This window comes from Cornus florida, unplaced genomic scaffold, assembly GCF_030987335.1.
Source record: "Cornus florida cultivar Cherokee Brave unplaced genomic scaffold, ASM3098733v1 CherokeeBrave_3.0.0_Hap2_Chr10, whole genome shotgun sequence".
Lineage (NCBI taxonomy): Eukaryota > Viridiplantae > Streptophyta > Magnoliopsida > Cornales > Cornaceae > Cornus > Cornus florida.
The window spans coordinates 3,596,919-3,618,509 of NW_026775580.1; the positions used below are offsets into that span (position 1 = coordinate 3,596,919).

The window sequence follows — 21,591 nt, forward strand, 5'->3', positions numbered from 1 at the left end:
GTCAATCAATATTTTTTTTTCTTCTGATTCATAACTAGTTGCGAAACAGAACTAAAATTTTGATTAAACCAATTCACCCCCTATTGGTCTCTTCAAATACTTGTGTATCTCTGAACCTTCAAATTGAAATTGGTCTCTTCAAATACTTGTGTATTTCCGAACCTTCAAATTGAAAAATGGAGAGGACTTTTGGATTAAAAAACATAATTATTTTGTTATTGTCATATAGTTCAAAACAAAAACAAAAAACAATTCATCTAAGAACAAAATAGTTATTTTAGTATTAGAAGAGCTTCAACAAATATTTTGCCGAACAAATAAAATAGCTCTTCTGGCATAAAAAGCTCTTTTAAAGTATAGTTTCCAAACACTAACACATAAGGTAAATGGAAGTCATAACTTCTGCTTCTCTTTTTCTTTTGCGTAAAAGCAGAAGCAAAAGCTATGCCAAACGAGCCCTTCCTATACGTACTTGAGAAGTAAGAGGGAATATCTTTTTAAGTTTTGTTTTTTTATTTTCGTTTTTGTTTTGTTTTGTTTTCCTTTTGGTTTTGTTTCTGAACTCATCTGTACTTTATTTACACACTCACGCTTTATGCATTATTTTGTTCCTTATTGTCATTAAGCTTGCAGGTTGTCATACTTGAAACTTACTATTATATTTTGATTTTTGACGTAAGGACTTTTCAATTTTCATTCAGCTAGACACAGTTCAAGTAGTTTTTTGTTAAAGAGTCAGGAAGGTAAATTTGAGTCATCAATTTATTTCTTGCCCAATGTTTGTGCAGATGCAATTAAGAGAGTGCAGTTGGCTGAATAATCCACCTCTAGTATGTGCTCATGGTGGAGACTCCAGCAAGTCCTTTCCCAACACAGTATGCATGCCATATTCACTTTGATGGTCTTGTTTTTAGATTCTTTAGATTCTCTATTCATGGGTTATAATTTCACAATGTTTACTTATAATTAACTGATTACCATCTTGCTTCTTTCCAACTTTTAGTTGGGTTAAGACAAAAAGGTGCAACATTCAAGCAATTTGTCCTATGTGTTGTCAGGATGGTGTTTTGACATCAATGACAACCATTCGTTGGAATTGAGAATTTTAGTTATCTTAGGCAAAAGAGTTCTGCACTTTTCACTAATGATCACATTGGAACCCTATGAGATAGTTATAAATAGTTAATAGACTTAGTTTATTGTGAAGAACTTCCAAAAATACTCTTTTTGGTATATCTTTGTAATTAAGTTGATTGCTAGTTTCAAAAAATAATGATAACTGAGATTGTGCATGAAGTTTTGGTTTGATTTTGTTTGAGGGAGTATACATAGCACCATCTAATACGTTGCTCAATTGAACAAAGTACTTTTACTTCTTCAATCTTTCTTCAACAGTATTTTGTATGCTATATTTAATATAGATGTTAGGTTTTTGGAATATGAAATATTTTTGCAATATGAAACCATTTTTATTTATTAGTATTGTTTTTATGGATTTTGCTTCCACTTCTTTTTGGAGAATGGAATTGCCACATTTATGTGATAAGTGACCTCTTTATCAATTTCTGGTTGTGATGCATTTTGGTGCGATAGTTAGGAAGAGTGACATAGTCTACATTGAGGGTAATACTAGGGGAAGAAGACCAAAGTTAACTTGGGTAGAGGTATGGAAGGATATTATAACATTTGGTTTGGCTGAGACCATGGCCTTGATAGAGGGGAACGGGAGGATAGGATTTATCTAGCCGACCCCAAGTAGTTGGGAAAAAGGCTTTGGTGGTGGTGGTTGTATGCATTTCGGTATTTGAGTATGTGAGTATTTGAAGGACTTGGGCATATGGTGTAGTTTCAATAGTTTGGTACTTTATTAATCTTGTTAATTTTCATCAACATTAGAAAAGTAATCTAGACTCTGGTACGCAGAATCCCAACTAATTGACCCACTCTATGCGGAACATACAAAAGCTGTTCTTTTTGAGTGTTTAGGCCTTTTTATTATGCACTAAGACATCCTAAACAAAGTATAGATCATCAATTCATGACATGCAAATTGTGAGTATTCCTCTGGCAAAGTTGATTTTTTATCTTTGTACTTTAAGAGCTAGTTTAGTGTGCAAGAATGAAATGGAATGGAATGGGAATGAAGCTAGGAATGGAATGAGAATGGAATGGAATGGGAATGATTCCCATTCTCTTGTTTGGTTGCAAACATAGAATATGTAAAAATAAAATGATGATTTCCATTTACTTGTTTGGTTGGACTAAAAATTGAAATGGAATCAATTTATATTGTTTTCTCCAAATTACCTTTATCATTAATAAAAAAAAATTAACTAAAAAATTAACATAAATTTTTTTCCAATCCAGTGGTAAGAAAGAGGTCTATAAGAATGAAATTGGGGCAAGAGATAGAGCGAGAAGGTAGAGAGAAGAAAGAAACCGGGCAAGTGAGGTGTTGGAGATTGGGGCGAGAAAAGGCAATGGGGAGAAGGAAGCGATCAAACAAGGGCGAGGACGGATCCGATTTGATCGGCGGCGACGAACAGCGGTGATCCAAGCTTCGTTACAAACTTCATCGGTGAAGCTTGCAATCCAGTCAAATGAAGTTGTAGTGTTCGGCGGTGAATCAGCGGGCTGTGGACGGAATAGGCGAGTAATGGTGAGACTGACGACGATCGAGAAGGACGGCGGTGCTGAACTTATCGCCGAGGTGGGTCTAAATTGAGCTTTTGAATCGTCGGCAAGATGGTGGTGAATTGATGGTGAGCACAGATAGTTTTTAAGTTCTAAACTAAATATATTACTGGATGTCAATCATTCACAATAGGCAGTATACACTTCTGTTTTAACGAATATAATCTCTGTATGATAAGAGGACTTCTGGGCTGCAATAGATGGGTTAGGTTGGGTTGGGTTGGGTTGGGTGTTCTTGTATGTTTCACTGTCGATAGAGGAGATGATGACGCCGGCGGTGGGTTTGATAGAGGAGATGATGATGATGCTGGTGGTGGGTTTGTAATTTGTTAGGTTTTATTTTTTAATATTTTTTTAGTTTGTATTTTTTTAAAGTTGGAATGGAATGGTCATTCCTTTTGTGAGAAGGTGGAATGATTTTGATGGAATGACCATTCTCCAAGAATGGTGGAGAATGACGATTCCAAGTTTAAAATTTGGCACCAAACATAAGAATGGAATAAAAACTATTCCATTCCACTTTCTTTGTATTCCATTCCACCGCACCAAACTAGCCCTAAGATCAAAAAGCATTCCTTCACCAACCTAGTTGTAGTTGACTTTAGTTTAGAAGTATTGCACTACTTACATGACTCAAGAAATAAATAAGCCAAAGCTACAAACTACTCAGGCCGTTGTTATGAAGTCTTTCATCCTAAGGGTATTTGGGTGATTTTAATGACAACAAACTACTATTGTATGTATTTTATATTATACTTGAGGGTGTTTATCATCAGGATGATTTGATTGACTCAGGTAATTCAAGATCAAAGGCTTTGAACTTCAAAGGGTTTTGCAAGAAGATTTAAATTCTATGATGAATTTGAAATCAAATAAAGCCATATGATTATGGAACTCAAAGCTCAAGAGGCACTGGTGGGTGGGTGTGTCGTGGGCGGGTGCAAGAGGCACTGATAGGCTACCATACTAGGCGAGTTACAGGTGCACAATCCCATATCGCCTGGGTGTGAAAAAGGGAAGTGCTATATATGTAGGTGTGTCACTCCAATTGGTAGGAGGCCTTTTGGGGTAAAGCCCGAGAGCAAAACCGTGCGGGCTCGGGCCCAAAGCGGATAACATCATATCATGTAATGGAGTGAGTCGTTACCATAGTTGTTAAAATCTCGATTCTGGATTTTAGAATCTTACGATTCTACGATCCTAAATTGCCAAAACGATTTCGATCCCATGTAAAATATCTGAGAAGTAAAATCTCAGAGAAGTAAAATCTCAGTAGGATCTGTAAAATCGGGAGTAGGATTGAAGAATCTCATAGAATCTTATGATTCTACCGATTCTACTAAAATATGTTATTTTGTTCTTTTTCCAAATTTATCTGGCCTCCAATTAATTTTGGACTAATAAATTTAATAATTTTAAAAATAAAGTCCAACTCTTTAGCCTAATTACATTAAAAAAATAAAATAAAAAACAAAGAAACGAACGTCAAATTTAGAGACGATCTCTGAATTTCAAAGGTATTATTTAAAATTTCCAAAATTTCCTCTTTTTTATTTTTTATTTTTTTTATTCTTCTTAATTTCTCTTTTATTCTTTCTTTTTCAGTATGATGAACATAAATAATTCTATTTGGGGAAGTAGAAATATAAAAAGAAGAAAAATGAGAGAATTTTGTAAAGGTTTGAATGAGATATTCACTCATTCATAGCTCTAGTATTTATAGATAAAAAGAGAAAGGAAATTAAATCAAATCTAAATCAAATCACAGCATATTCTATAGCATAATCAAATATGCTAATACGGTAAGTCATTCCATAAATTGTGGCTGTCATATTTGCTTACACTCAAGTTGGTGCCTGGATATCTAAAATGCCCAATTTGGACAATGCATTCTCAAACACAATCTCGCTAACGCCCTTTGTAAAAATGTCTGCAAGCTGCTGAGAGATTGTGACAAATGGAGTGCATATCTGACTAGCAATGATTTTCTCTTAGGTGAAGTGCCGACCAACAAATCAAAATGTCTCCTCAGACCATAAACAATTAACAATGTCTCCTCAGACCATAAACAACCAATCATGTCTCCTCAGGCTGTAAACAACCAACAATGTCTCCTCAGACCATTTCCCTTTATACACATGTTTAACATGTGTAGATGGAAGAATCAACTCAGGCTCATTTTCAAGCACAACTCAGGCTCCTCAAGTGGCACAGGTGCTACTTCCACTTTCAGCACCCATGCCAATCACTCAGCAAGTTCAAAACCCACATCTCCACAACAAGTTTGGCATGATCATTCTAGTCAGCCGCTAAGTCAGCCGTTTTCATAACGTATTTATTGAAGATTTAATGGAGGAATCAATGAAGAATTTTTTTTTTTTTGTTTTTTTCTTTTTTGTAAATAAAACAAGTATTAATTACGTGGTTCAGCCACTAGGGCCTACATCCACTGCACAAAGAGCCCAAAGGGCTATATCACTTTTATAATACTCTCTCAATTCATATACAATACAATGGTGGAGGCTCTTTTATATAGGAGAAGAAATTATGAGAATGGAAAGAATTAGAAAGTGGGAAATAAGGAGGATTTTTCTCCACTGATTCATCTAGTAACACCAAATCTTCAATAATAAGAAACAACATCAATTACTGAAAGATTTTCCTCCACTAATTCTTCCATTAAATCTTCAATTCTCCCCCTCAAGTTGGAGCATGAATGCCCACCATTGAGATGATGAGTAACAAGTGTGAATGATGAAGAGAGAAGATGAAGAAAAATGCTACCGAACATACCGACAGCCCAAACAAGTCAGCAAAAAATTGTTGGAGAAACGACAAAGGCGTGGACAATGCACCAAACACACTGACAGCCAAAACAAGTCGATAAAAACTGCTGGAGACACGACAAAGACGAAGACAATGCTACCGAACACACAATAGCTCAAACAAGTCAATAAAAATTGCCGGAGACGCGGCAAAGGCGAAGAACATTACTGCCAAACAAACCGACAGCCCAAACAAGTCACAAATAGCACCGAGAAACCCTTAGCAACATTTCAGATGCTAAGGGAATACCCCAAAATAGGAGTTCGAACCTAGAAAGAGAAATTAGGCTCTGATACCATGTTGAAAAGAATAAAACGAAAGCGAAGAGATAAATAAAACAAGTAGAACACACATTAATTACGTGGTTCAGCCACTAGGGCCTACATCCACACCCAAAGAGCCCTCACTTTTATAATACTCTCTCAATTCACATACAATACAATGGTGGAGGCTCCTTCATATAGGAGGAGAAATTATGAGAATGGAAAGAATTTGAAAATAGGAAACAAGGAGGATTTGTGACTTATTTGGGCTACCGGTTTGTTCGGCAGTAATGTTCTTCACTTTTTCCGTGTCTCTGGCAGTTTTAATCAACTTGTTTTGGCTGCTGGTGTTTTTGGTAACATTGTCCTCGCCTTTGCCATGCCTCCGGCAGTTTTTATCAACTTGTTTAGGCTATCGGTGTGTTCGGTAGCATTGTCCTCGCCTTTGCCGTGTCTCCGCAGTTTTTTGTTGACTTATTTGGGTTGTCGGTTTGTTCGGTAGCATTGCTCTTCGTCTTCTCTCAACTCTCTTCATCATTCACATTTGCTGTTACTCGTCATCTCAATGGCAAGTTGGGCATTCATGCTCCAACTTGAGGGGGAGTATTGAAGATTTAATGGAGGAATCAATGAAGAATTTTTTATCAGTAATTGATATTGTTTCCTATTATTAAAGATTTGGTGTTACTAGAGAAATCGATCAATGGAGAAAAATTCTCCTTGTTTCCTCATTAAATCTTCAATAGTATTCCTCATGTCCAGGGTGTTCCACTTGTGAACACTCTGCCAACAACAGCCATGCCACCAAGGCCACCTATGGTCTTGCCTATGGCATCCGGGGGGCAACCCCTTCCAAGAGAACCATCTCCTGAACAAGATGGTTCAACTTAGATGCAACTTAGATGCATCTACGATGATGAATTTTATGCATTCAGCACATGATTAAGAAACAAGTGGAAACACAGCCTTGTTGAACATTAGAACCTGTTACAGTGTTAAAAATAATTAGCTTATAGGTCTTCAATAGTGACCATTATTACAACATTCTCAACAAGTGAGGCCATGGTCTTTTTAGTCTATTCAAATTCTCCGTTACAGTTAAAAAAATTGTGCCTAAAAAGGAGTTAAATTTTTATTCCTTACATGTATATTTTCACTCTTAAAATGTTCCAATTTTTTCAACAGATGGCTGCATATCGTATTGCTCTCCATTCTCGAGTAGACTGCATTGAGATTGATGTTTCTCGTTCTTCAGATGGAGTTTTGTTTGCTCTTCATGACAGGTAGATATGAGCTTTTATCCCTATACAAAAGATTTTACCATTGTCCATTTGCTGATTGATATTACACCATTGAATAAACTTGATTAGTTTGCTGCATCTCCACAATAAACCTAATCAGGTTGTTTTAAATCTAAATCCCAGTGTGTGTTGCTGCATAGAAGGGAAGTTGATGGAGGACTATTATTCTGAAAGTCACTTTGTGCAAAAATACTGCCAGAAGTTAGGTTCTCACTGGTTACTGACATTTTTTAGGGAAGCTTCATAACTAAGAAGTCAATATCAAAGTAGCCTACTGAGTTAAAAGAGCATTCTACCAAGGAGATTATCTATAGATTAAAGCAAACGTTAGATGTGAACTAACATTCTCAAAACACCCATAATAGCAAACACACACAAAATATAATCTGGCCTGAATGTAGTGACTATACTCGATTGAATGGTATATAAATTCAATGAGTCCCGCCTTGGAAATTTTTAATTTTTTTTTTTGATAAGTAAGATTTCATAAAAGCTGCTCAAGAGGGGAGCGCTTCCAAAAGAATACACAAGAAGCCAAAAGGCGACAACTATAGCTTTGAGCTATCCACAAAATCCAAAAGATGCCCCAGAGATTTACAATTACGCCAATTAACACCAAAAAAAAAAAAGAATACAGTATATTGTATTTGAGAGACCAAATAGGAGTCTCCTCTCCCTCGAAGGTTCTCCTGTTCCTCTCACACCACAAGCCCCACCATAAACAAAGGGGAATGGCTTTCCAAACATTTCTGACTCGGCTTTCCACTAGATACCCTTTCCAAGCCTCAATTATATCCACTGTGGATCTTGAGAAAACCCAAGACATGCCAAAAACGATAAAAAACATAGCCCAAACATTTCTCGTCACTAGGCAATGCAGAAGAAGGTGATTCACGGTTTTCTCCGTCTTCTTAAACATACATCATCAGTTAACCACAATCTGTCATCTCCTCCTAAGATTGTCGAGGGTAAGAATACTTCCGTGAGCAGGACACCACACAAAGAAAGCCACCTTCAAGGGGGATTTCAACATCCAAATTGCTTTCCATGGGAAGGAAGGACCACCCCTCTTGGAGTGCCCACCGACACCATCTCATCCATCCCGCCACCTACACCACCTGGCTGTAAAGCAAGGCTAAGAACTCAGCAACCTTCCTGAGCTCCCAATCATGAAACTCTCTACGAAATTGCACTTCCCAAGTCAACCATCCGCTATCAAGCTGATAACAGTTGGTAACCATAGCATGCCTACTCGAAGAGATCCTGAATAGCTGAGGGAACCTACGAGACAAAACAATGTCCCCACACCAGCAATCCTCCCAAAAACTGACGTGACTCCCCACTCCGAACTCTGAATTAGATACGTTTGGGAAACTCATCCTACCCCTTCCGGATAAGCTTCCAAATGCCCATACCCGCTGGAAACCTCACTTCCCTGGACAACCTCCCACAATCCCCCTCCCCACGCCGGCATGCAATGACTCTCCTCCATAAGCGTGGCCTCTCGATCCCGAATCTCCAAAACCATTTTCCCAACAATGCCTTGTTGAACAAATCCAATCTCTGAATGCCCAAGCCCCCCTTTTGAAGAGGGGAGCACACCTCCCAATTCACTAAATGGTATTTGAACTCATCACCTATGCCACCCTAAGAAATTCCTCTAGATCTCATTTAATCTTCGAATACCTGCCTTCGGTATCGGGAAGAGAGACATGTAATAAGTTGGAAGGTTTGGAAGGGTGCTCTTCACAAGAGTAATCTTCCCCCCCTTTCGAAAGGTATTGCTTCTTCCATCCTACAAGTCTCCTCTCGAAACGCTAAACCACAGGACCCCAAACTGAAGTCCTCCTCGACAACGCTCCCAATGGAAGCCCTAAATAAGAAATTGGGAGAGCGCCTACACGACACCCAAGAATATCTGCTAAGCCCTGAATCCTTCAGCATTCCAAATTTATTTATATTCTCTCTTTCTTAATCAACCTATGGTATGCATCATCCTTAAGGTATAGAATTTCCGACCTTGAGTTTTGAAGTTTAGAGGCAATAAGAGCTTTATATTTTACAGTTGTTCATTTGTAGTAGTTAATGCTTTAGCATCTTCCTTTGAGACAATAATGATGATATGTGAACATCTGCCATGAGTATTGTTTTACCAAACTTGTTGGGAATGACAAAATTCATTGGTGGGCTAGACATCATTTGATTGATTTATAATTCATCTAGAAGTCATAGTTTTTACGTTTTGATATCCTTGTAGTTTTTGAGTATTCTAGGCTATATTGTATTTTTATCTTTCGAAAGTTTCCTAGATACAAAAAGGCTCAAAGATTCTCTTTAAGTTCACTAAGGCACTAAAAATGGGGGTGCATTCCTTATCCAAGTATATTCGAGGTATACAACTATACACAAGATTAAGAATGATAAATTCAAATTTCCCAAAAGCATCACAAATGATTTAAAGATGAAAACACTGTCCACATTAATAAAAGCAAAGTCCTAGAAAATTTTGTTGTAGTACATGAACAGACGATTCAAAGCCTTAAAAAATATGCGAATTGTGTCACTCTGAATGTACTAGGAACAGTTTGAACTGTTTGTTCTAGACACATTGACTCAAATCCACTCTATTGTTGCTCCGTATTCATCGACTTCTGTTCTAGACATACTAACTTATAGACATTTGTTCAATTATAACCAAGTTTTGTGTAGGAACTTGCCAATCACAAGACTCAATTTCCTACCACTTTCAATTATAGCTAGAATGGTCAAATTAACATGACATATGTTGTAAGGCTCGACAAAGTACTCTGGTGTAAGGACTTGTCCCTTTTACAATTTTCACAATTTTCTTTTTTCGTTATTTTCGGGTTAGGTTAAGCGGGACCAAACCGGGTCGTGTTCGGGAAAATTTTCCAACACTTTGCATTTATTATTTTGAGGATATATAGGACCTATATATTTAATTTGGGATGCTTTGGATATCATCTTTTATTTTGGGCCAACCTCGTTATTATTTTCCTGATATTTTCTAATTTTTGGGCCTTTTTGTAATTTTGGCTTTTGCGGGGCCCTATATTGCAATATTAGTTGTTAACTAAAGTACTTAGTTGATTTTGTGAGCTACCATTGTCGGTGTATTTGTTATATGGGATTTGTGGGACTTATGGATAGCATGATACAGTACTATATTTGGAATTGCTACATTAAGTTGCCTAGTATGTATGTTGTTAATATATTGTTCATAGTGGTATTGTTGACTTTAAGATATAATCAAATCAAGAGTAACTAATAAAGACTAAGAAGAAAAAGTGAAGAAAGTGAATGAGAGAAAAAGAGAAGAAAGTGGATGAGAGAAAGAGAGAGAGAGATAGGGAAAGAGAGAGAGAATGAAAGAATACTTTCATCATTCCACCACATTCTATTTATAATAACAAGTTTCAAAAATTACATATAAGCCCCAACATTATATAAAATGTGAAGAAATAAAATGGATTGCACTCGGGGGCCGGGGCTGCTATAATTATGGAGATACGGCTGCCAAGTTGACAAAGAAGTTGCTATATTTAAGGAGTGTGAAGTTGACTTATTCAAATAAGGTAATAATGTGTCAGCAAGAGAAGTATAATGGGCTTGATACATTACTTCAAAATAGCAACTAAAGGCTTCAGTAAAAGGGAGTCAAAGATAAGGGATGACATGTGTCACGCAAGGAGTAAATTTGGTTACAATTTGTTGGCCTAATTTAATTTCAAAAAGGAAGGAATCAAGGGTAGTTGAGATTTTCTAGCAAAAAGTTAGGAAAATAAGTTGAGAGAAAATTCTATAAATAGGAAAGTTTGTATTCTTTCCAAACGGTCCAGCACCACCCACAAAACATGAATCAAAATTCATTAAATTGACTCTATGTCATCTTATCAATTTCTTTATTTCTTTTGTCCAAATGGCAAATTTCATTCAAAGAATCTAAGTTCCAGTAACTTACTCTTTTTTTGTAATGCTTTAATTATGCTATTTACATTATCAATTATTGTTCTATTCAATTGAATTAAATGGCAATCTTTGATCAGATTCTTGTCATGTAAATGCAGACGGTTCATTTCACTTCACTCTTTATTGTCCATGTAATTTTCATTCTGCCAGTTCTTTTAAAGTCAATTTCAATTCAGCCGTTTACTCTATAGTCAATTTCAATTTAGCCAGTTCATTCAAATTTCTTTAGTTATTACATTTTATTTCTTTTAAGCACTACCGTAAAAAGTCCTTGCAAACAAGGCCGAAAAAGAACCTCCCTGGGAGTTCTTACTATTCTTTCTCTCACGCATTCGCCTGAAGTCAGCCACCAATTAAAAGGGATAGTTGGTGTTCAATCATATTTTGAGTATTCACATACTCTGGCATGCTCGCAAAGTTCATTGACCGGTGTGAACAAAAACCACGCGAACATAATTTGGCACGCCCGGTGGGACCCCCACTTGGTTCTAAAAGAATATGCAATGCCGTGGCGCTGTAGCCACAGACGATGATCCGAAAGAAGAACATCAGCCAGCTTAAGTTGGTAGCTCTACATTGGCCTGTGGATGAACTAGCTATACCATCAAAGGTATCAATGGTTCAAACACAGGTGTTCTCTCTGTTTGAGGCGATTGGAAGAATGAGTGCAAGTCAAAACGACCTGCACGAAACAATATCTCAGCTTTTAGCCGCCATTATGAATAGGCCGGCTCAGGCTGGGAGCTCCAACAATCAGGAATCGGGCACTCAGCCAATTTCGTTATAGGTTTTTTAGCCGGTAGTGAATGCTCAGCCATCACAGCCGTGGCCGCCGATGGTTCTGCTTCAACCAAATATGATGGCTAATCAGCCACAAGGCTGGCTGAATTACTATCAGTTGCATATATCAGCCGGGACTCGGGGGGCAGCTAATAGCTAACCAGCCAGAAGATTGGCCGATTTAAAATCAACCATCAGCGAAAAATCAGCCGCCAGTGGTAAATCAATCACAGCAAGGTTGGCCGATTTATAATCAGCCACCAGAGAAAAATCACCCGCCAGTGGTATATCAACTAAAACCTTTGGGACTCGGGGGGCAGTCGATGGCTAATCAGCCAGAAGGTTGCCCAAATTATAATCAGCCACCAATGGAATATCAGCCGCTAGTGGTAAATTAGTCACATCAAGGTTGGCCGATTTACAATCAGCCACTTGCAGTAAATCAACCGTAAGTGGTAGATCAGCCGAAATCTTTTAACTTGGGGGGCAATCAGGTAAGGTGGAGAGCTCCAAATCCACTTTATGTTCAGGAACTACCATAGCCGGGACTCGGAGGGCAACATATGGCTAATCAGCCACAAGATTGGCTGAATTATAATAAGCCACCAATGGAAAATCAGACGCCAGTGGTAAATTAATTGCAGCAAGAATGGATAGAGTATCATCCTACTACTCCTGTACTACAACATTTAAAACTCGGGGGCAGCAAATGACCTATCAGCCAAAAGATTGGTTGAATCATAATCAACCACTAACGGAAAATCAATTCTAGTGGCATATCAGCCAAAACCTTTGGTACTCGGGGGGCAGTCGATGGCCAATCAGCCACCAGTGGTATATTAGCCAAAACCTTTGGTACTCGGGGTCAGTCAATGGCTAATCAGCCGCTAGTGGTAAATCAGCCAACAACGGTCGATAAGGTTTAGCTGGCTGATATTATTAAGTAAGAATATGGTAATGGCCTTAGGCGAATAGGCCGACCAATGTACAAAAAGCCCTATCCAGACATGTATGACTTGATAAAGTTTCCTAGAGGATACAATGTCCCTAACTTTGTGACTTTCAGTGGCGAAGGAAACCAATCAGCAGTAAAGCACATCGGTCGCTTCACAGTTCAATGTGGTGAGGTTGAAGATGAGGCTTTTCCCAAACTCTTTGAGCGGGGCAACATTCTTATGGTATATTCATCTACCATATCGGCCGAAAAGGGAGTGACTGATATTGGAAGAAGGCAATTGAAGATGATACTTTGAAGTTCTCCAAAAAGCTATCGGAAGTCACGGGGTTCGACAATGATCTTTTCATAGCATGTAGTAATGTGATCGGCCAGGCTCCCAAAGAGAAGGTTGATGAAGGGAATCAGCCTAAAGTTGCTGAGAGTACACCATCAGCCACTCCAAATGTCAAGGCTCTCATACAATACGGTTGCTGCCCTGAATGGAAAGGTATTAACCGAGGTTAAATTAATTTTTTTCATAAAATAAAATTCCAAACTCGATTTTCTAAAAGAAGTGTTCAAGAGAGATTAACTTCTCAACAAAGTAAAAGAATTGCAGGATCAAATCGGCCAGATTACCAGAATGCTTGGCCGAGAGTGATATCTAATCCTCAGCCAGAATCGTCATTAGTTGAAAGAATTCTTTTAGCTCGTCGTCCTCAACTTAATTTTAGGAAAAGAAAGTGGGGATAGCAACAAAAAAAGGTTAAGTTGAAGAGATATTTGCGGAAGAAAATAAATCGGCCATATAATGCAAAATTTTACGTGGCCGATGTAGTGCTAGATGACGAGAATCATGTTCTGTTAAGGTTCAAAAGAACAAATAAAATGGGGCGACCAACATCGACCACTGTGAAAAGAAGTCTGGCTAATGATAACTTCAAAACGTTAGTCAGGAAGGTATTTTGGCCAAGGATAAAACTTCCTCGGCTAAGTTGCTGAAGTGCCAAATAAAGAATCAAGGGGGAGTCAGGTCATGATGGCCGCTTATATTTTGAAAGATTACCTGGCAGATAAAAAATCGGCCACAAAAGAAATACTATTATTGGTATTTTCGGCTAATACAACTAAAATCATTAAAGAAGATGAAGATTCAAAATCTTGGGATGAGGTACTTTCAGAAGCTCTATGGGAGTATAAAAATTCAAGAGGATTAACCACCAGAGAAGCTCCATACTGGCAGAATTTTGTTCTTCCAATAGTTTTCTTCCAATAGAGAAGCCAGTTAGATCGGCCAAATGACATTACATGACAACTTGATCCCGGCCGATCACGATCATGCCTTACTAGTAGAGTTGGAAAATTTCAATGGTAAGGACCATCATGGATTTATAAATGGCCAATATTTTGAGGGGTATCAGCCAGCTTTGTCGGAATAATGGAAGAACCAGGATCAGCCAGTCCTGGTTAATGCAAAATAAAGACCAACTTAGAGGTGATCGGGAAGAAATAAAGTTTAGAAGCTCATTGGCTGCCATTTTCTTCCATGTGATTAGTTAAAATTCCAAAAATCTTATTGGCTTGGTTGGCCGATAAGACATTTGAAATTTGGGGGGCATTTTGTTGGCACCAAAAATTGACAGCCATCTCAGCGATGACGTGGATGAATTAAATAGCGACAAGGGGCCTTGACATGGCGCCAAAAGAAGGCCACTTTGGAGACAATGTGAAGAAATAAAATGGATTGCACTCGGGGCTGCTATAATTATGGAGATTTGGCTGCCAAGTTGACAAAGAAGTTGCTATATTTAAGGAGTGTTAAGTTAACTTATTCAAATAAGGTAATAATGTGTCAGCAAGAGAAGTGTAATGGGCTGATACATTACTTTAAAATAACAACTAAAGGCTTCAGTAAAGGGGAGTCAAAGATAAGGGATGACATGTGTCACGCATGGAGCAAATTTGGCTACAATTTGTTGACCAAATTTAATTTCAAAAAGGAAGGAATCAAGGGCAGCAGAGATTTTCTAGCAAAAAGTTAGGAAAATAAGTTGAGAGAAAATTTTATAAATAGGAAAGTTTGTATTCTTTCCAAACGGTCCAGCACCACCCACAAAACATGAATCAAAATTCATTCAATTGACTCTACGTCATCTTATCAATTTCTTTATTTCTTTTGTCCAAATGGCAAATTTCATTCAAAGAATCTAAATGGTAATCTTTGATCAGATTCTTGTCATGTAAATTCAGCTGGTTCATTTCACTTCACTCTTTATTTTCCATGTAATTTCCATTGTGCCAGTTCTTTTAAAGTCAATTTCAATTCAGCCGTTTACTCTACAATTAATTTCAATTTAGCCAGTTCATTCAATTTTTTTTAGTTATTGCATTTTATTTCTTTTAAGCACTACCGTAAAAAGTCCTTGCAAATAAGGCAGAAAAAGAACCTTACTGGGAGTTCTTACTATTCTCTCTCCCACACATTCGCCTGAAGTCAGCCACCAATTAAAAGGGATAGTAGGTGTTCAATCATATTTTGAGTATTCACATACTCTGGCACACCCGCAAAGTCCATCGACCGGTGTGAACAAAAACCACGCGAACACTATATGTTTAGACGTGTTGTGGTGTGTTTAGTGTACGTACATATGTATATGTTTTTATAGGGACAAAAAAAAAGAGAGATTTTCTTAAAGGTTGTGCCCCACATGATATAACTTCATATATGTCATTTGGCTTATTTTTAGCAGATTCTCTCTCTCTCTCTCTCTCTCTCTCTCACTGCTCTCTCCTCTCCTCATTTTCTTTTTCTTTGAGCTTCATTATTTCTCCTTCATTTTCCGGCCTTGGTTCCTTGAAGGAAAGTGTTCCTCTCATCGTTCTCTATTAAATAGTCAAAGGATTTAATTTTCGGAGGAGCGGTGATTATTTTACAAATTTTTGAAGTTTTTAGATCTAAAGCTTTGGAGGGGGTTTTGGGCCACTTCAATTCAGATTTGGGAGCCGCGCCTTTAGAGTAGTTTACTCTCCTCGTCGTCGGTTACGTTTCCACAGAATAGTTTTCCGTTCCGCCGCTGTTGACCGACATTGACTGCGTTGACCGGCGTTGACATTTCTGGCCGGGGATGCATTTTGGCTGCTTTTGAGGTAGGGATGTCTAAACCATTATGTTTTAACTTTAGTTGAGTTCGTTTACTTGATTTCTTTCTAAGCATGCTTAAAATCATAGATTTTGGAATTTGACTGTTGATTATGTGTTTGTGTTTACGTGGCAAAGCATGTTCTAGATGATGTAAATTGTATATATATATGTGCTTGGTTGCAAAGTTGTTTAAATAGCATGCCTTACGTTAGATTGTTTCCTTGAGGTCATATATATATATATATATATCTATATACATGATGATGATGATGAGTATGCATGGCTAAATTGATGAAGTTGCAAGCACGTGTATGTCAATTTCATTTATGTATGATTCCATTCATGGCATGGGCATGGTTTGGAAAAAGTGAGGTTGAAATGATTCTTTTTAAGGAAACATGTTTGGAAAGGATTGTGAGAAAATGTTTTGTAAATGGAACCGGGTTTCGCGAGCCCGGGGCTAAATCGACCTAGAGGGAGCGTGTGCTGGATTTGGACGTGAAATAGTTGATATTAGGCCTGAAATGGTTGCCGGATTTAGAACTAGGGATAGCTATCAATCTCGCATTGGTAAAGTTGGTTAACGGTTTTCGGTGTGTGTTGTGTTGGGCCGGGACTGTGGTCCGAAAGGCATTGCATTTCATGGCATTTTGACATTTATGAAAATGATTGGTTATGAGATGATAGTCTTTTGAATTGGATAATGTGTATCTTGATTTTGATAATTCCCCATATATAATCCCGACTTCTTCCCGTTCTTTGGTTGTTGCCTCAAGGGAGTCCAAAACCGGTGTTTTAGGTATTACCTACTGAGCTGTTGAGCTCACCCTTTATCTTAATGTTTTCAGGAAACCGGAGGAGTATGGATGTGTGACTCGCATTCATGAACCTTAGACGACCTCGGGTTCGGGTAAGAACTCGGATAGCGATTCGGACCTTCACATTCGGGTCGTTACATTTTCCTTGATAAAGTGTCGATCGACTTCAATGGGCCTTGTCTTGTCATGTTGAACTGGATTGTGGACAATGCTAATAGCAGCCTTATTGTCATAATACAACTTCATTGACTCATGAACATGATCACCCAGCTCACCCAACATCGTACGTAGCCATAACAACTCACAAACTCCATATGCCATGGATCTGAACTCAGCCTTTACATTAGATCTAGCTACTACAGACTATTTCTTGCTTCGCTATGAAACAAGATTACCTCCAACAAATGTGCAATATCCTGAAGCAGATCGTCGATCTGTCACAGACCCTGCCCAATCAACATCAGTATAGGCTTCAATACGTAAGTGGCCATGACTGCCAAATAATATCCCCATACCATGTGAACCCTTAAGATAGCGAAGAATATGATGAGCTGACTCAAGGTGAGGTGTACGTGGAGCATGCATAAACTGACTAATCACACTAACAACGTAGGCAATATCCGGGCGCGTGTGAGATAAGTAAATCAGTCTCCCAACCAATCACTGAAATCTTCCCACATCATCTAATGGGTCTCCATCTATATTATTAAGCCTATGGTTTTGCTCAATGGGAATATCAATAGGTCTAGCTCCAAGCCTTCAACCAACAAATCTAACATATACTTCCGTTGAGAAATAAACAACCCTTTCTTCGATCTGCACACCTCGATGCCAAGAAAGATCTCAATGATCTGAGGTCTTTAACCTCGAACTCTATCCCAAAGAATGACTTCATTCAACGAATATCTTTTGGATCATTTCTAGTGATAACAATATCATCAACATATACCATAAGGGCAGTGGTGCTGCCTTGGTGCTTCTTGATGAAGAGAGTATGATCTGCCTGACTCTGTGTGTACCCTACTCTTTTCACAACAGTCCTGAACCTCCTAAACCAAGCACGTTGCGACTGTTTAACCCATACAAGGCTTTATTTAGCCTACACACTAAATTTTGACCATTGACAAGCTTAAACCCTGGTGGCATAATCATATACACCTCTTCCTCCAAGTCACCATGACGGAAAGCATTCTTTATGCATAAGCCAATTTAAATTAGCTACCAAAGAAAAAAGAACACGTATAGAGTTCATCTTGGCAACTGCAGCAAATGTTTCCAGATAATCAATTCCATAAGTTTGAGTGAAACCCTTTGCAACTAACCGAGCTTTATATCTCTCAATTGTTCCGTCTGTGTGATACTTTATTGTGTAGACCCATTTGCAGCCTACTGGTTTCTTACCCCTAGGTAACGGAACAATATCCTAAGTACCATTCTTCTCAAGGGCCTTCATTTCTTCAAGCATAGCTTTCTTCCATGGAGTTTGACTGAGAGCATTTGAAACACTAAAAGGAATGGATACCGAGGAGATACACAAAGTGAAAGCATGATATGTTGGGGATAAGGCATCATAGGAGACAAACTGAGATATGGGATGCTTTGTACAACTACGAACACCCTTACGATAGGCAATAGGGACATCAAGATCAACAGGAATGCTATTGGGAAAAGAATTAGGAGTATCAATGTCAACTAAGGAATTACCTGGATCGAGAGAGACTTCTTGGTCCTGGGGTGAATCAATCACTTGTTTTGCCCTCATAGTGTAGACAATTAGCTGTTTTCCCTACTACAAATCATTAGTGTTAGGAGGATTAGACATAGGCACCTAAGTAAGAACCTCCCGTTGAATGGGAATAGGCAAAGGAAGGAGGCATTCCCTCTTAATGGACAACGGATTCTCTACCTGTATAGTAGTCTCCTGTAGAGAATCCTGAGCAGTGGAAAAAAAAGGAACAGACTCAAAGAATGTAACATCCACGGAGACAAAGTGACGACGAGTGGTAGGGTTATAACACCGATACCCTTTCTGAGTAGCGGAGTATCTAAGAAAGACACATCGGATTGCCTTAGGGTCCATTTTGTCCTAGCAATGATGAATGTGAACATAACAAACACAACCAAACACTTTCGGAGGGACCGTAAACTAGGCAGTGTCATGGTGCAAGACAGAGAGAGAAGGGGGATTGATAGCCAAGAACCTTAGAAGGCATGCGATTGATAAGTGTTGAAATGGAAAGATTTGGTAGTAATACTACCAAATATTATTAGCTGTAAATATAATATTTGGAGGATATTTGTTGTAAATAGAATATTGGTTAAATGTTGTAAATTAGGAAATTATTAATTAGGCCAACTAGTTAAGTACGTGTATTCTCTCCTATAAAGAGACCCCGTGTAAACTTGTGAATTGTGTGCTAAGACAGAGAAAAAGGTTTATTCCATATTTCTTTCATTTCAAGTTTATATGGTATCAGACCCACCCTAAGAAAAAAAAAAATCCCAAATTTTCATTTTTGCACAATTTCTTCGCTGATCAGCCATGTCTGACGTTTCCTCCATGTCAACCTCGCCTATCACAACCCAGTCAACCAATCCGACGACCCAAGCCCTAAGTACCGATTCTCACTCGGTTCAGATCACCAATATTCGCCTTAATGGTGACAATTATTTACGATGGTCCTAGTCCGTTCGAATGTACATCAGAGGGCAGGGAAAGATCGGGTACTTGACGGGAGACAAGAAGGCACCAACATCGGAGGACCCAACGTACGTGACCTGGGATGCAGAAAATTCAATGGTGATGGCTTGGCTTATGAACTCCATGGACGAGGATATTAACTCCAACTATATGTGCTACTCCACTGCCAAAACATGAATCAGATGTACTATAATTTGGGAAATCAGTCTCAGATCTACAAATTGACTCTAAAACTTGGTGAGATTCGGCAGGGAGAAGACTCGATCGCCAAGTATTTCAATTCATTGAAGCCCCTTTGGCAGGACATGGATCTATTCAATGATTATGAATGGAAATCCACTGAAGATGCGAATCACTACAAACGGACCGTGGAGGCTCATCGCATTTACAAATTCCTTGCTGGGCTTAATGTGGAATTTGATGAAGTACGAGGACGAATCATTGGCAGGACTCCACTTCCTCCAATTGGTGAAGTGTTTGCTGAGGTTCGAAGAGAAGAGAGCCGTAGACATGTAATGTTGGGGAAGAAGACTACCAGCGGACTTGTTGAGAGTTCTACCTTTATTGTTGCAGAGATTGCTGCTAATAAAGCAGTCAATTTTCAGCGAAAAACTGAAGACAAGTCATGGGTCTGGTGCGACTTCTACAACAAACCGCGCCATACTCGGGAGAACTACTGGGAAATCCACGGAAAACTAGCAAATTGGAAGAGTAGCAAGCCTGGTGACAGAAATAGGCGTGCGGTTCCTACTGCTAATGAAGTTGAGACAAGTTCCTTAAGCAAGGAGCAGATGGATCACGTTCTAAAGCTGCTGAAATTTAATTCCTCATCTGGTATTCCTAGTGTTTCTCTTGCACAAACAGGTAGTGCACTTAATACTCTTTCTTGTTGTTTAAATTATACTCCATGGATCATCGATTGTGGAGCCTCTGATCTCTTTTTAACACTTACCATGTTATGGCCTTGAAAAAATTAGAATTGCAGATGGTTGTTTCTCACCTATTGCAGGAAAACGTTTGATAAAATTATCCGAGAATATAAATCTTAAATCTGTTCTCCATGTCCCTAAACTAGCCTGTAACCTTTTGTCTGTGAGTAAACTAACCAAAGAATCTAATTGTCGTGTAATTTTCTGTGATTCTTATTGTGAATTTCAGGACCGGAGCTCGGGGAGAAAAAAGGCTCAGGGCCTTCTCCAGTAATAAAAAGGCTCAGGGCCTTAGTAGTGTTAGTTCTAACTTTGTTTATGAACAAATAATGTTTTGGCATTTAAGACTAGAACATCCTAGCTTTCCATATCTTAAACATTTGTTTCCTACTTTATGTAAAGGTTTGGATTGTTCATCGTTCTATTGTGAAAGTTGTTGCTTATCTAAGAATCATCGTACTACTTATTTGTCAAAACCTTATACTTCTTCAAAACCATTTTATTTAATACATAGTGATGTTTGGGGACCTTCAAGAGTCACTACTATCCAGGGAAAAATGGTTTGTTACTTTTATAGATGATCATACTCGTTTATGTTGGGTTTATTTGATGAATGAAAAGTCTGAGGTTGAAAATTTTTTTAAGAATTTTTACACAATGGTTGAAACTCAGTTTCAAGCAAAAATTAGCATTTTTCACACTGATAATGGAACCGAGTATTTTAATGAAATTTTGGGGAGTTTTTTTGAAAGAAAAGGGTATCCATCATCAATCTACATGCGTGGATACTCTCAACAAAACGGAATTGCTGAAAGAAAAAATAAACATTTACTTGAAGTGGCTCGTGCTATAATGTTTTCAATTAATGTTCCAAAATATCTTTGGGGGGAAGCTGTTTTAACATCTTCGCATTTGATTAATAGAATGCCTTCACATGTTTTAAAATATAGCACGCCATTAGAATGTTTTAAAAGAATTTTTCCATTATCAAGGATATACTCGGATTTACCTCTAAAGGTTTTTGGCTGCATAGCTTTTGTTCATATACCCAATAATACTCGGTCCAAACTTGATCCTCGAGCTGAAAAATGTGTTTTCATAGGGTATGCTTCTAATCAAAAGGGATATAAGTGTTATAATCCCCAAACAAGAAAATTTTATGTAAGTATGGATGTCTCTTTCTTTGAAAATAAATCCTACTTTCCCAAAA

General features: G+C 38.2%; 1 protein-coding gene across 1 annotated transcript in view; it reads left to right on the forward strand.

Moving 5' to 3' along the window:
• LOC132278602 (glycerophosphodiester phosphodiesterase GDPD4) overlaps positions 1-21,591 on the forward strand; it is a 76,480-nt gene that overhangs the window by 11,737 nt on the left and 43,152 nt on the right. Inside the window, exons 2-3 of the mRNA XM_059780430.1 lie at positions 789-875; positions 6,969-7,066. Of these exons, the coding sequence (XP_059636413.1) occupies positions 789-875; positions 6,969-7,066 (185 nt within the window). The remainder of the gene's footprint in view (positions 1-788; positions 876-6,968; positions 7,067-21,591) is intronic.